Source organism: Apteryx mantelli, chromosome 1 (assembly GCF_036417845.1).
Source record: "Apteryx mantelli isolate bAptMan1 chromosome 1, bAptMan1.hap1, whole genome shotgun sequence".
NCBI classification, from domain to species: Eukaryota; Metazoa; Chordata; class Aves; order Apterygiformes; family Apterygidae; genus Apteryx; species Apteryx mantelli.
The window spans coordinates 147,065,187-147,080,875 of record NC_089978.1 but is presented as its reverse complement, the minus strand read 5'-3'; the positions used below and the strand labels follow the sequence as shown (position 1 = coordinate 147,080,875).

The following is a 15,689-nucleotide window of genomic DNA, read 5'->3' as shown; positions in this document are numbered from 1 at the left end:
CCCAGACTTGCTGAGATACTGACGCACCTAACTTCTATTGCTTTAAACTTAATTTCCCTCTGGAAGCAATGAGGGCATCAATATATCTGTAGGGCAGAGGCACATGTAATATCTGTTCAGACAAGATCAATTGTGAGTACCATGGTTTCAGTAGGAGAGAATTGCCTTGAAAGAATCATATTCTGGCACTTAATTTGAAATTAGTTCATTGGGAGTTTTGGGGTGTCTGTTCCCACCTGTTTTTTTTAAACCTGATTGGTTCATCTTCAAGTGCCAAAACAGCTTTAAAATATAGTCTCTACTACCTGAATACCCCATAGCTTCTCTCAGACATCCATTCTCCTTGCCTACAGACAAAAAAAAGTTACCTCTGAGAGATGATGAACTTAAAACCAGCATATTAGCTTCAATTTGTCCCTGTGCTGCTTATTTTTCTGTACTGAGCTTCTTATCATTGCTTATGACCACCCCGATCTAATCTCTCCAAGCCAGTTAGCAGTTGCTTGGTCCTCCAGTATATTTGTACATTTTTGGCACCATGTGCATATTCTATCTCACTGTTGAAGTGGCATAAATGAGAAAACTGAGAAAAGAGAAAAAAAGAGATGAAGCAGTCAGGCAGAGTACAGACATACTTGCTTTCGTTAATTTGCTGGGTAGGGGATTGTTGTTATTACTAGGCTGTACTTAAAATGTCTCTGCGAACACTCAAGAAGGCTTAGCTTGGGTTACAACTTGCAAGCATCTGTGCTACTTGAAAAATGACATATGCTTTTTTAGTGTGTGAGAAGCTGCTGCCTGAAGTGCAAGAAAATATTATGCAGACCATAGATCTGTTGAGTAAAACTCTTTCTTCCCTAGATGAAAAGGACTTCAGAAATGTCAGAACTCCTCAGACCAGACACAGAGGTATACACCCGTTGAAGTTTAGTGCAAAAGACCTGATGTTGCATAGATTAACAGAACTAGAGAGAACAGAACTAGAGAGGATCATTAGGTGATTTAATCTTACTTCCCAACATAATCCACTACTTTCACCTTTTTGCATCCAGTAATTTGTGATCAGCTGAACTGAATCTTCCTGAAAGGCATCCAAGAGATCAAGCTAAACAATGAATTCATATTACACACTAGCAGGTATCTGTCCATGTTTTTCCTGGGTTTGTTCCTTCAATCCCTTACTCATATCAGAAGCCTTTATTGGATCAAGTGGTTTCACAGCTACAGTGAAAGCAAGATTACCCATACAAGCAAGAGCTTAAAAGGTCAAACCTTCTCCTGAGCTGCACATGTGACAAAGAACAATGGCTGTGTGCCAGTATGATTAATCTGTGTTTGTGTTCCTGTGTTCATAGGTTCAGAAAAGTGTTAGTATTTAGGGGTGAGGAACCACAATTACCAAGAGGAGGCAGAATTTGAATTTTCTCTGAAGAATGTCTGACATTATTGATATCTACATCATTTTTGCTAACTCATTTGCTTTAAAACACCCTTCAGGAACCATTTGGGCATCCAGACAGTAATTAAATTAAGGCCTGTGCTTGCACTGACACCTGTTCCTCTGTTTTACAGAAAAAGGTAGCAGACCAGCCTGATCGGAGTCCCTCGATATGGTTAGCGATGTACAGTGCCTTTGGACGACCAATTCTTCTCAGTAGCACGTTCCGTTACTTGGCTGACTTGCTGGGTTTTGCTGGGCCGTTATGCATTTCTGGCATTGTCCAGGGCTTCCAGGATACAACCAACAATACAAATGCAACAGAAAAGGTAACCTGACAACACTGATAGAAAGATTTTGTTTGGTATCAGTTTTTGGTTCATATCAGGTATTTAATATTTCTGACTACATGGTGCTATGTGTCTATGATCATCATTTTGTTACTGTCATTATCTCCTTCAAGGAAATTGAGTGTTTGTTGGGAGGGACAGTCAAGTTATAATCCTGAGAAGTGGAAGCCTTTGCTATGAATGTGACACAGATACTGCAACACAGATAGGGCAGGCTTCCCCAAATTGCCCTGCTGTCTTCCTGCTTCTGGAGTCACCCCTGAAGTTTGAGGGAGGAGGAACAGCTTCTGCCTCTCATTCAGCCACGCCTCGTCATTCCAGGCAGGACCTCTGCTGGTGGTGGCTCTGTGATGGAGCCAGCAAGGACAAGTCTGTGTATTTCGCTTAATTTTTGTGCACCTGTCCATTTGTAGTTCATTGACAGGTTTGAGCTCTCTTAAATCTGCTTTCCACAGGGAAGCTATGAATAGTCAGTCCCTGTTTGTGACTGATTATGCTGCTTGTTACTGTGATGAAAAGCTGTGTGGTTAATAGAATGAATGGCCCAGGTGAGGAGTTGAAAAGCACCTGCTTTATTCAATGGCATTCTTGATTCTAGAGATACTCAAAAGATGCTGGTTCCCATCTCATTTCAAGTTTCACCAAGACTGTACTTTCAGAGGTCATTTCAATAAGCACTGCACAAGCCTCTGATACCAAACATTTTCTGTCATAAGAAAAAGAGTTTGTTAGTAACTAATGAAAAGACAAAGGTAAAATTATTTTACTAGCCAACAGCAGACAAGACACGAGGAATAAATATTCCTACATCTTTTTTCTGATATGGAAACATCCCCACACACTTCATGCAGTGAGTGTTTTGTATTTGAATGAGTTGAGAGATATGTAATGGAATAACATTGTCCCCTTCAGATAAAGCATTTGACTGTCATCACTTTATCCAAGCATCTTCTCCTTGGCTGCTCGCTCCTGACACTCCTGTTCTTGACTAATGCTCTGAATTTGGCTTCAGACTCTCATTTAGTCATTTCACTGAAGAAGGAGAGTTCAGTTGTGCAAGTTATCAAATTATGCTCTTTATCAACACTGAACTTTCATGTGCTGGATTTAAGACACAGAGTCAAAAGGCAAAGTACATCTTTTCCCTAAAAAATAGGGTTTTTTTGCATGTTGAACAAGCAAGGCATTTTATCTTGAACATGAAAATTTCTGGGGCTAAAATTCAGGAATCTGTAACTTTTCCCCTTTCCTTCATCTTTTGCACTCTCCAGAAAACTGATATTTAAAGTTTTAGTCAACACTGGCTTAAGGGAAGCTTAAAATCATTGGAGAACTTGAAACCACTCCAAGAGACTGACTTGGTGACAGTCACTATTTCTCTTGGACACATTTCAGAATACATTGGCTTTTAATTTATGGATTTTGATAAACTTTCTCTTGGTTGTTCTTGCTATTATGGGTTTCTCCTTTAAAATCTCTCTGGCTTGAATTAATGTGAATTAATTGAATTTTGTGCTTATTCCCCCTTAGCTTTCATTCCTGAGAACTCCGTGCACATTCATGTATCTACAAATAGTATTTTATTGTTGTTATCCCCGCTGTACACATGCGGAAGTCAGATGCAGAAAAACATTGAGAGAAGGATTTTCAAATGTATCTGATCAATCAAGCACATAAGCAGCCCCCATTCAAAGGGTCTTGAGCTGGTTAAATGACTCCGTCCTGCTACTTCAGTGGGATGTATGTGTCTTACAAACTTTAGCCCTTTTGAAAATACTATTAGGTGCCTATAAATGCTTGAGTACTGATTTAGCTTTGGAAATTTTATGGCATGTTGATTATCACAGAAAATGTCTGTTCAGGGATGGAAACAAACTCCCCTCTATTATGGACTAAGTCCAGACCCCAAACTACACATCCTTTGGGTCTCAGCTGCCTGTGACAGAGGAATGAGTGTGTGATGAGGCTGGGGTCACTGCAGTGAAGCGAGCATGGGTGGAACAGAGCACCTCTCTCTTGTCTGCAATTCTCATGGCAGATGACGATATGAAGAGTGATGAACGAATCTTTAAGGGTTTAGATATGGGGCTTACATTCGAACATTTTCCAAACCTTTCATCTCAAAATCAGCCTGGAGATTTCATGAGAACAGGCTTTCTTCTTTGTCTTTTTTTGTAAGAATTCCAATACATCCTGCTTCCAGCTGGATCGGAAATACCAAAGGAACAGCTTTTCTCGCAGTATTTTGGTACGTTTACTTCCTTCTCTGTCTGAAACAGAGCAGCCCAGTAAATGTTAAAACTAGAAAATGAAAACAAATAAAGTGATTTTAGCAAGATTTTTTTTTTTTTGGCCTTTTGAGGCATTTAAATTTCATTTTGTGGGGAGAACTTGCAGACATATTCTTAATTTATTCAGAATGGGGCCTTACCACAGGTAAAATTTATTCTTCCTTAGATTATATTTCTGGAAGGAATTATTTTCATAGTATACAAATCCATCACAAATAACCAATCCCATATAATAAATATTTTCTTTCAGCTTCTTCATGGTGCAGGTGGAATGGGCTTTATTTTCTACTGAGTAACATATTTGCCCCCCAAAAGAATCATAAGAGTTCTATAGAGAAACTAAAGATAAGGTGGACCTGGTGATATCACTGTCCCTTTTTTGCTAATAACAATTCATTTCAGAACTGTTAAAAGGTAGGGTCCTATGTCTTTGGAACATGAGCACCAGAGTTCAATTTCTATCCAAATGATTATGATTCACAGGACAGTGAGAATTCTTATTTCCTACATAGTCATAACTTTGCTGTAATACCATCAAGACTGTTTATTCTAACGCAATGCCTGGATCTCCTTGTTCCCACTGTCTCATTAAGAGACAATCCCTCCGATGCTATTGTCATATCATTTCTTTTTTCCCTTTCTTTTCAGCTGAAGGATCCATCAAATTCATATCTCTCCTCAGAAGAATTCCTCAGGAATGTTTATGTTTTGGCAGTTCTTCTCTTCTTGGCCCTTATCTTACAGAGGACATTCCTGCAGGCCTCCTACTATGTGACTACAGAAACTGGCATCAACCTGCGAGGTGCTTTATTGGTGAGCAAAGATACTGTTCCCACACTCTGCCAAGAAATGCATTAATAATATCTCCAGCTTTGTTCTTTCATTTATCTTGTCCTTTATCTAAAGAGTCAATTGACAACAATATTTTGAGAGAAGATACGTGTTGTATTTTTACAAGAAAACTGAAAACAGTAGAATCACTGACACAGCCAAACTAACGGCCTCTATTTCTTTTGCTGAAAACTAAAACCATCACATTACCATGTGGAAGTTTTACACTCACTCTGTTCATATAAGAATGCATCTTTGCAGCATATGTTAGATATATGAAGATAAACAATTTCATTTTGGCTCTGTGTCTGATTTGTGCATTTGCTTATGAGGTTACTTTTGCTCACTGTGAACAGACTCAGCTTGCAGAGTATCTTTGGCCTAGCTCTGTTTTCCTGAAACGTTGTCTATGTATCTTGAGTGATGATTTGGAATATTTATGCCCATTTGCACAGAGCCCTGTCAGAGGAGATGGGATAGGAGCGGTTCATCTCCAAGACTGTGTCTCTAGAACTGGCATCCATTAACCCTGCATGAAAGTCATGTTCATGAACTGGAGCCAGTAGCTATATCTCAGGGTGTGAGCTGTAGCAGGAATATCCTGAGCCCACACTCCGCAGGCAGTAGCAGTACCTGTGCAAAACAGAAGCTGAAATTGATGTTTTGCCAGGTGTAACTAACTGTAAGAATATCCTATCAATGTGGAGGCTCCTTTTTTGTGTGCACTGTGTTTGGTGTAGCCATTTCAAACGTTTTCTGCTTTCTCCCAGGGTAGATATTACAGCCTTGGTGAGGAATGAGCACCTGGTTATTTCCTTGTGCTTTTGTGATTCCTAGTTGCCATTATGGGGATTCTTAGGACCATATACAGCTGATATAATTCACCATGGTCTGCAGACATTTCTGTTTAATTCTACAGGATCTGCCTTGCTCACAGACAAAACATGACAAAGAGCACAAATTATTTTAAAAACTTGAAGTTGCACTGTGTGATATTTGATCATAGCTAAGGCTCACAAATATTTGTCTTTTAAAATTTTAGCAGATATAAGCCCTGTTTAATTTCCCACTATTAAGCTCCTACAGATTTTATGGAAATAGATGGCCAGGTAAAGGAGAGAAACTGAAAGGAGTACATGTCCACACTGATCAAAACTCCGTAGCATGAGTTTGACTATTTTATTGATTATTTGAATTTAACTATTTAGATACAAGAATATCTATGCCAGACAGCGTCACAGAAAAACAGACTCATCAGAATGTTTATTAAAAAAAGGTCTTAGCCCAGTCCTGTAATTCTGATGTTTTGTTGTGATTTTGTTCTATTTTAGGTCTACATTAAGCACCAGTCCTTTTAAGAGGAATTGAAGGTGTTTAAAGTCTGTTCTCTCGTTCTTTCTCTCATTCTCTCTTTCTCTTTCTCAGCTGAGAGACTGAGAGAAAGGCTGTGTAGGTAATCACTAATACTGACGTTTGAAATGTCCTGCTGCTGCTATTGCTTTATAATGATATCATTTTCATATATTCTATTTTATTCCTCCCCCACAGGCAATGATATATAATAAGATCCTGAGGCTTTCTACATCGAACTTGTCCATGGGAGAGATGACGCTGGGACAAATCAATAACTTGGTTGCCATAGAAACCAATCAGTTAATGTGGTTCTTGTTCCTGTGCCCCAATCTGTGGGCTATGCCTGTTCAGGTACAGCATCAAAGTAAGGGCCTTATTTTAGAGACCCTCCCATTCTTTTGAAAACAGTGCATATCTATGAGACTACTTCAAAATCCAGAGGGGAACCTCTAGCACTCGACTGCACAATCATGTCAAAAGCACTTGCCAGGAAGAGGACTAACAAGCAGAAATGTGGCCCATCATCTTCTTCGAAGGCTTGGAGGCTGTTCCTCCGAGGGCCAGCTAGGAGAGAGGATTTTTCTGAGCAGGATTTCCAGGTCATGGATATGGTCTGCGACTTTCAGAATGATGAACTGTCATCCTTTCCCTGCTCATACTTCTTCCAATACTGACATGAGTAATTGCCTTTATTTCTGCCACATGGCAGCAGCACAAGCCTCTGACCAGAACAGAACACAAAGTATTACTGCTTTTGCAGTGTCCACCTGTAACTATGTGCTGTGGCAGGAAGGAAAAGCAATTGGAGTCAGTTCTGTGACTGACATCAGCACTGACAGCACGCTGCATGAAATGCTCAGAGGAGCTCTCATATAAACAAGAAGTTTAGTCACTGTAAACTTCTGATTCTTAACAATGCTGGAACAGAAGCAGAGGAAGAACAGATCTGTAGGAAGGAAAGGTGAAAATTGTTAGCCTGAAGGAAATCTTCAAAAGCACCTAAATGACTTGATAACTTAAACCACACTGATTTTCCATGTAGCTTGGGCTCCTATAGCACTTTCCAAATTTTAGCTTGGGGTGGGATGGGCATGGTCATAATTTATAGGTGACACTGACATTAAACAAATTGAAAAAGGGATAGAAGCCATTCTTATGTTAGATCTGTTTTGCCTAAATTGCTGGAACTGCCTAGTATCAACAATCTATTGTAATAATCAGCAATATTACTACTGCTAATGGAAACAAAACTTGTTTTTATATGTGTATTTTAGGTTAGGGTAGGGGTTAGAAGGTTTTAAAAATAGCTTATGGAGGAAAAGAGAATAAAAGATCTGCATGGTAACAGAGGTTAGAAACGATACAGTGATTTTTATTTTAAGTCACTTTTTCACGTCCAGGTTTATTTGGAATACTTTGAATGTTATCAAATGAATAGGTGGTCTGATATCTGTGGCTAATTATATGTAGCTTTAATTCACCACTCATTTGTCTCTTTAATAAACAGTCTCTGTTTCAGCTACTATAGAAACACACTTCCCTGTGGTGTGGTGTATCACCAATACAGTAAAACCCCTGGTTTGAGGATGCTTCTGTTGATTTTGCTGGTTCCTGTAGTTCATCTTTAGGGAATCAGGAAACAGGGAATATGGCGGAGCTTGAGCATAGCTTTCCCAGGAATGAGCATAGCATCACCCATGAACTTGCCCCTGATGCAGAATTTACTGAGTGAGCAGGTCTTCCTTCTGCTCTTAAGCTGTATAAATTGAAGTGATTACTTTACACCTTCAGCAATAAAATTTAAAGGAGAATACTTACTTATTACTTCCTTCTCAAAGTATTATGCAGCTGGTATCAGTGATGCAGGTTTTGTGGTAATATGTCTTTCTGCCCGATCAGCTCAATCGGCTGCTCTTTGGAAAAAAAAGGAGAAAGAACTAACCCATGGTAACTATGGGCTACCACACAATCTGGAAAAGGTGATAGGACTATCCCGTCTTGCCTTATGCAAATGAGATGATCTTCAAGGAATATCCCAAGAAACAGCAACTGTCAAGGCTGCCCCCTCCTCAAGCAAAAAAGCTTGTAGTCAATACCAAAGTTACATTCATCCAGTGTAATCAAATATGGTGTAAATGGCCATATCCTGCTGAAGACTGTACTTAATCTTAGAAATTACTTAGTGTATTCATCAGTGTGTGGACTGCTATCAAGCACAAGATCGGGCCTTGAGTAAGACCTTCAGGGTTTACTCCATGTACAAATTTCTGCCTGTAACCTTGTAAAATTCTGCAAAAGAAATGGCATCTAGGTATATTAACTTACATTACAGGGGCCTGAAAAGCTAAATAATGCTTTCAAAATGTTGAACTCAACTGATTCTTATTTGCGAGGCTATGTACCGAGAAGACAAATTTAATAAGAGAACTAACTCATTTAAGAGAGAACAAAAATACAAAGTAGGGAACTAGTTCTGTATGTCCTGTTATCACTGAGGACATCTCTGCACCATTATGTGGAGCTTTATATAAAAATACTTGTAGTAGAGCTTGTATTAGTTCTGAAACCAGAATCACAGTAGTTGCATCAGAGCTATTCCCAAATAAACCTTTGTGAGAAGTGTACCTAAACTCTTTGTAGCACTGAGCTAGCATCTTGCTACTTTCCTACAGAGCTACATGGTACTGATGTGCAAACTCAGGTTTGTGTCACTTCCAGCACATCTGCATCATGTTTCAGTGCAAGTCTGAGATGTGCCTCTGTCTGCAGTTACAAGGGGACCCATACAACAGGTTGCAAATGTTATTTATGACTATTCTAAGACCTTTGCGTACTTCCAGAGTGATGTAAGGAGCTTTAGGGTAAATAAGACTTAAGGCCAGCGATTCTGCAAAATGCCTTGGGACAGGCACCAGCTCTTTTAGTACCCATCTAGGCCTGTGGAAAGCTTGTCCAGAATTAGAACTAATAGGCACCAACACAAACTATGTTAAAAATAAAGGTCTCTAGGTTTATTTCCCACAGTTTCCAAACATGACGTTCTGAAGGAAGGTCTCACTTGATTCCTACAAACTGTTAAACTGCTTATTAGAAGAACAGATATTTTTTCTTGCTATCATTCTGGCACATTGAAATCTGCTTTCTTCTCTATGTTGTTTTTTTTCTTCATAGATCATAATGGGTGTGATCCTACTCTATAATTTGCTTGGAGTCAGTGCCTTGGTTGGTGCTGCTGTCATTGTACTGTTAGCTCCAATACAGTACTTCATAGCTACGAAGTTGGCTGAGGCTCAGAAGAGCACTCTCGTAAGTAATTTATTTTAGTGACGTTTGTGGTCCAGAAATGAGAACAAGGAAGCAGGAGTTCTGAATTTTATTCTTGTTTTAGTGCCCATTCATTTTAGAAGTTTGAGCAAGGCATCACTTAATTTCTTCATCCCTCCCTTTCTGTTTTCTGTGGCTCAGTAGAAGAACTTCAATGTTTGTCAGAGAAGGAACTGAAAAAGTGTATGGACCTTGACTTGCCTTCTCTATAGAGAATAGCAATTTCACCAAATAGCACAGCCACTTCTGAATTAGAGTCCAGGAATGGATGTTATTCATGGTATTTTCAAATGCTGTATTTCACGAGATGTTAGCAAATAGTTCAAGTGACTGACAACTTATAGAAATACAATAGTAAGAATGTGAACAACCCCTTTCTGAAATGGCTAGAGACTTTATACTCTCACCCTAAAGCATTTTCACTATCTGATATCAACTGGCATTGCTAGATTAATCTGTATTGTACACTTTCCAGTGCTGGAAGTTTGTTTTACTGGTTAGAAATGTTTTCTGATACTTCATCTAATTTTTAACTTTATTCTCGTGATCCTTGAACTTCTTTAATCAACCTTTGATATTTAGAGGCTTCAAATATTTAAAGATTTCTCTTAGCTTAATATTCAGGAAACTCATTATACATATATGGAAATAAGCTTCAGCATACTTGAATCCTGTTGAGTTATGCCACTTTATACCAACAGAGGATATCTTCTGTATTTTTTCAGAAGTAGTCTGAATCTTTCTTGTTGCTCTTTTCTGAATTCATTCTGACTTGTTAAAATCTTTTGATCCTGATGGTGCCAAAATAAATGAGCATTGTTTTGCTGGTGAAGGTCAGTTAGCAAAATACATCAATAAACATCTCACCTATTTCATGACCATTCTGTGTGCAGCCCACAATGAATCTTGCATCAGCAATTACTCACATGTAACCTTCTGTCTATTATTATGGACACCATAGACCTACTAATCTGCCTTCCTGAGTTTCACATAATTTGAGGGATTCAGATATTTTGTTTTGTTTTATTCTCAGGTGAGAATCTCTTAATTTTTCCCCTCGTGAATGTAACCATTTTAATATCTCCAAAGGACATGAAAGTCTTTATCTTATTCTGTATGACAACTGAAGGCACGTACAAGATCACAAACAAACAAAATTGCAAATCTTTATTGAAATTTGCAACAAAAGCGAGGGAGGAAAAACATTCTCTCTAAAACTACAAACCATTCTCAATTTCTTACCTTTGTTTTCCTTTTAAATACAGGACTATTCTACTGAGAGATTAAAGAAAACCAATGAGATATTAAAGGGCATTAAGTTACTAAAGCTCTATGCTTGGGAGCACATATTTTGTACTAGTGTTGAAGAAACAAGAATGAAGGAACTCACTAGTCTCAAAACCTTTGCACTTCATACATCTCTTTCCAGTAAGTAACTATGGTTTTAGCTCTTGGAAATGGATCCTGCTCTTCATGTCAACATTCCTTCAACTAAAGCAAGAGTAAACATTCCTTCAACTAAAGCAGCTGTGCCTATGGCATTTTTTTTTGTGGGATCTGATTAAAAGAAAGACATGACATATGTAATACAGAAACTTGAAAGTATATAGAACATTTTGTTAATGTTTCTTTTGTAGTAAATCTTCTGTCAACTTCATTATGACATTACAGTTGTTGGTTGTTTTAAAGTAAGGAGTCTCAGGATATCATCATCAGTTCTGATTACAGCAAAGAAATTACTGTGTAAAGGAAATTGTATTTCTCACACTGTAGAAGAGCTGAGAGGGTAATATTTTAGTTGTGTTGCATAATAATCGTGCACATGAAAATTTTTTATCCCAGTCCACGAAAATATGCAGATGATATAATTTCTTGGCTTATTTGTATGTTTAAGATCTCTTTCTCTATCATGGAAGGAAATTTCTTCCTGCAGAGGAATTTTTCTTTGGGAGTTTTAATTACTTGAACTGGAAATAATTGTAGTGCCATGCAACTAATTGTAAGATTGTTTTTCTTGCTTCGTATAATCTGATGACCCTTCTATTTCTCTTCCACAGTTTTTATGAATGCAGCCATACCAATAGCAGCCGTTCTTGCAGTAAGAAATGATTTTTTCACTTTTACTTTGGAAAAAAGAGAGCAAGAAGGAGAGAGAAAGAAAGACAGAAATGACACCATTGTTATTGTGGGAACTAATGCTCATAAAACCAACAAATGAGTTAGTGTGCCTCTGCTCTCTGTAAGATAGCATCACACTAAAAGTGCCCATTTCCAAAGCTGGTATTCCACCAGCTGTGATTTGGACTGGTAAAAACAAAAGGAAATATAAATTTTCATTGACAGCAAAAAACAAATTTCATAGCAACTTGAAAGAAGACTTATTCTGAGAAGCTCTCATTTTGAAGGGTTTTCAGGTGGCTTTGCTTTTCCATTGTCTGGCAATGAAACTCATTCCTGTTAAAGCACAGCATAAGCCACCATTTCAGTATTCAAAAAAAGCTTAACCTGGAATTAGAGGAAAGATAAATTTCACTTGTCCTCTGGCCAGGTTCAAACATCAGCCTAATGCACTAGAGGAAATACAGCGTGTTGGTCAGTAACAAATCTTGATAGACACAATTCTGAGGGCATTACTCAACTGGTGGGGTGTACCAGAACTGGATGAAATATGACCAGAGTTCTGTATCTGTGAAAAACCATAACTTTCAGTGGTTTCTTGCTGATTCTTCTGGGTAGTCTGTTTCCTCCAAATCCTGAAATCAATTACAAAACATTACAAAACCAAATACTTTGATTTTACAAAGAGAAATTTTCATTCTTAAATGCATAAGTCACTGAAATCACTGGCAAGTTTTTTAAGTCTTTTTCATTTTAACAGAAGACATCTTTCTCTTCAGTTTAGTGTAATTCCCCCAAAATTGAGATATACAGTTATTGGCCTTGACTGAGCAAAATATTTTGCTTGTTTTCTTTCCTCATCTTTTTCAAGACAGTTTTTATTCTGACATGCTCTTTTTCTGATGTGACAGACCTTTGTGACTTATGCATATACCAATGACAAGCCTCTGCAGCCTGCCCAGGCCTTTGCATCACTGTCGTTGTTCCACATCCTGGTCACACCATTGTTTCTACTCTCCACTGTGGTTCGTTTTGCAGTCAAGGCTATCGTAAGGTAAGCGGTGCAATCCTTTTTGTTCCTCCAACCTTTGAACACCTACATTCAATAACACAACAGGGAAAGTGCTGAAGAAAGGGTTGTTTCTCCCTGCTTGTGTAGAAGAAGAATTAGAAGTGGGACTCAGAATGGTCAAAAACCTGAGAGGAAGCAGAGTAAACATTTTGTTTTATTGCGTGATATATAGACAAATAAATGTTCCATTCTTTTCATAATTTCACCAGCTGTGGAAGTCTGGATTCAGAGCCCAACTGTTCTTCATCTTCTCGTAGTGTGGCCATCCACCACTACTCTCACCTAGTTTGATTTTGGGCTCTAGCCAACACAGGGAAGGCAGGAGAGGCTTGGGTGAAGCTATCTAGCAAGACTGGCCCTGCTGATACAATGAAGAGCAACTGGCTTAACTTTACCTTCACAAAGGGTGCTTTAAGTGAGGATTTAGTGTTGTCCTGTGCTCTCATTGTCTAGCAATAGCATGGCTTCTCTTTGGAAAGAGTGGATGGAGGAACATTGGGCACAGAGGGACTATTAACTCTAGAGAAACTGAGCACTCCAGGATTTTTCTTGCAGAGAAAATTCTGTTCTCCTGAGTGGCAGTAAAGAAGTGCAGAGGAGGAGGCATGGTAAGGCAGACATTTGGGAGTTAAGCTTGTGAGGGTTAGGGAGCTGCAGGGCAGGACAGGGAGGAAGCTGGCATGAAGTGGAAAAGATTCAAAAGAAAAAAAAGGAACTCATAAAATGTGTTGCTTCGTCAAAAGTTTAAATGTGACAGGCATTCATTTATTTCTATTTATTCCTCCAAATAACCTGACAAAACAACAAAACAACAAAACAACTTCCTTTGTGCCGAGCTATAGAGCATTTAATCTCAAGGAAGCTGGTTGATAGCCAGTCAAATATCAGACTTTCAGCTGTTGTGTCAGTGGTCTATATGGAAAGAGTCATGGTCATGGGGCAGTTATGTAGACATGCACACTGCCAAGCTGTCCCAAGGGGCACAAACTGACACCTGGCTGGTGGTAACGTAACAGTTGTGGAGCACTAGCAGGATGTCAAAATCAGACTAACCTTCCCACACTTAGACATAGTTCCTCCTTGCCAAGACTGAGGCACATTGGCAAGATATTGCATTGTTGCTGCCCCTGCCTCTCTTTGTTGGATAACAGCAATGATAAATAGCAATCAAGGGGACATTAGGCTCCACAGCTTTCTGCAACAAATTGCCAGCACCACTTTCACTAAAAAAAAAAAAGAAAATTAAATAAACAGGGTTTATTTTTATTGCAGAAGCAGCATGGCCACATGAGAGATTTTCCCTAGGTTGAAAATGATTTTTTACTAGTTGAAAATCTCAAGTCTCCTTTATAAATCATCCTAATCTGTACATCTCTGTGCTATGTTTAGCATAGCCCTCATATCAAAATGGCATATGCGTTTTCCTTAGCACTGCTGGCCACCCCTCAGAACATTATTTAAAGACCATATTTGCCAAGACAAACTTCACCCTTTGGCAAACTTATTTCCTATCATCTTTCTCCCATGAACCTCATATTCCCCAAGTGCAGAGGCATTAAGAATGCATGTTTGGCAACTCAGTGGCCTCTATCATCAGTCAAATACATGTATATGAGTATGTGCTCATTTGTGTTGTGATTATATTTTGGTCAGAATCTACATTTCACTTTAAAGAGTAGTTCTGGTGACATGAAAGCTTTTGACAGTACCAGTCCTCATTCAGATGCAAAGTAAAGGTTGACCCTAGTCTTCTTAGGCAGATGATCAAAAAGAAGTCTCTTATCTGCTACAAGAAGATAAATTCTTGCTTGATGCAGGTACACTTTCCCTAGTAGAGGAAATTCTGCATAGCCATGCTTTTGTCTTCAACTTGTTGATCTTCCTCTGACTTTCTTGTGCTGTCTGTCTCTGGCATGAAGTGAGGACTAAATCAAACTGCCAATGACTGGTTCTGTGAATTTTGGGCAAAAAGATGAAGCACTTCATAACATCCGGCTGTTGGGTGCCTAGTTTCCGAACTTGATTCTGCAGGCTTGAGTTAGGGCCACGTCCTCCCCATGCAGAGAGTTACTCATCCCAGAACTGGACTTACAAAAACAGTGCAATGAGCAAGGATGTGCCACCTTCTACCTGGCAAGGAATCAATGCTGAAGAAAGGTATTATGCGTCTTCTATATTACCTTTTTCTAAAATGTTAGTTCCTAGTTCTGGGCTCCAAGAAGACAACTATGTAAGACTGGAATTCTGTTATGGGAGTTAGACACCTAAGTTTTCATTTCAAAAGCAGAGATAGGAGCAGGTATACTGGCAAGAATAAATAGTGACAATAGCAGTGCTTTCTTGCTAGCCAGTATTTCCATGGCTTGAACAAGTTTTGATGCTTTCCTGCAAAATGCACAAACAGGCCTTGAAACAGGACTTCTTTCTGACTCACAGATTAATGCTCAAATCACTGATTTAAAGTCATATGCTTTCTTGATTTCTCAGGCTCTGGATCAATGCATTTTGATTTTAGTTTTTACTAAGTGACACAGATTCACCATGACAGGTGGGTGCTTTTGCCTTCATCACTTCCCCAGAATAACAAAAATCCAAGTATTTATGGCATTCTGAAAGGGAGAGGGGCAGAAACAGGATCAAATCCTTCTGTGGTGGAGAATGAATCGAACCTATGTGCTATAATTCCCCAGGAAGCAGTTTTACAAAGCAGGCAGAGACCTTTTGCAATATTTCTCCAATGCTGGCCATGGCTGTGCTGCTTTGTGGGGTGTTCAGACCTGTCTGTTTGTGGTGTGTCAGGGAGTAGTGAGGCTGGGGGCTCCCGGGGATGGTGCTGGGGGGGTCCCGGCAGACAGGGCCAGGCCTGAACACTAAGGCCCGTCCCACCACCCTGAGGAAGCAGGGCGCCGGGG

The 15,689-nt window shown here is 39.1% G+C and overlaps 1 protein-coding gene across 1 annotated transcript in view; it reads left to right on the top strand.

The window, feature by feature from the left end:
* ABCC9 (ATP binding cassette subfamily C member 9) overlaps positions 1 to 15,689 on the top strand; it is a 72,518-nt gene that overhangs the window by 11,864 nt on the left and 44,965 nt on the right. The window contains exons 6-12 of the mRNA XM_067306022.1: positions 1,573 to 1,767; positions 4,728 to 4,892; positions 6,459 to 6,614; positions 9,435 to 9,569; positions 10,853 to 11,015; positions 11,645 to 11,685; positions 12,617 to 12,759. Coding sequence (XP_067162123.1) covers positions 1,573 to 1,767; positions 4,728 to 4,892; positions 6,459 to 6,614; positions 9,435 to 9,569; positions 10,853 to 11,015; positions 11,645 to 11,685; positions 12,617 to 12,759 — 998 coding nt within the window. The remainder of the gene's footprint in view (positions 1 to 1,572; positions 1,768 to 4,727; positions 4,893 to 6,458; positions 6,615 to 9,434; positions 9,570 to 10,852; positions 11,016 to 11,644; positions 11,686 to 12,616; positions 12,760 to 15,689) is intronic.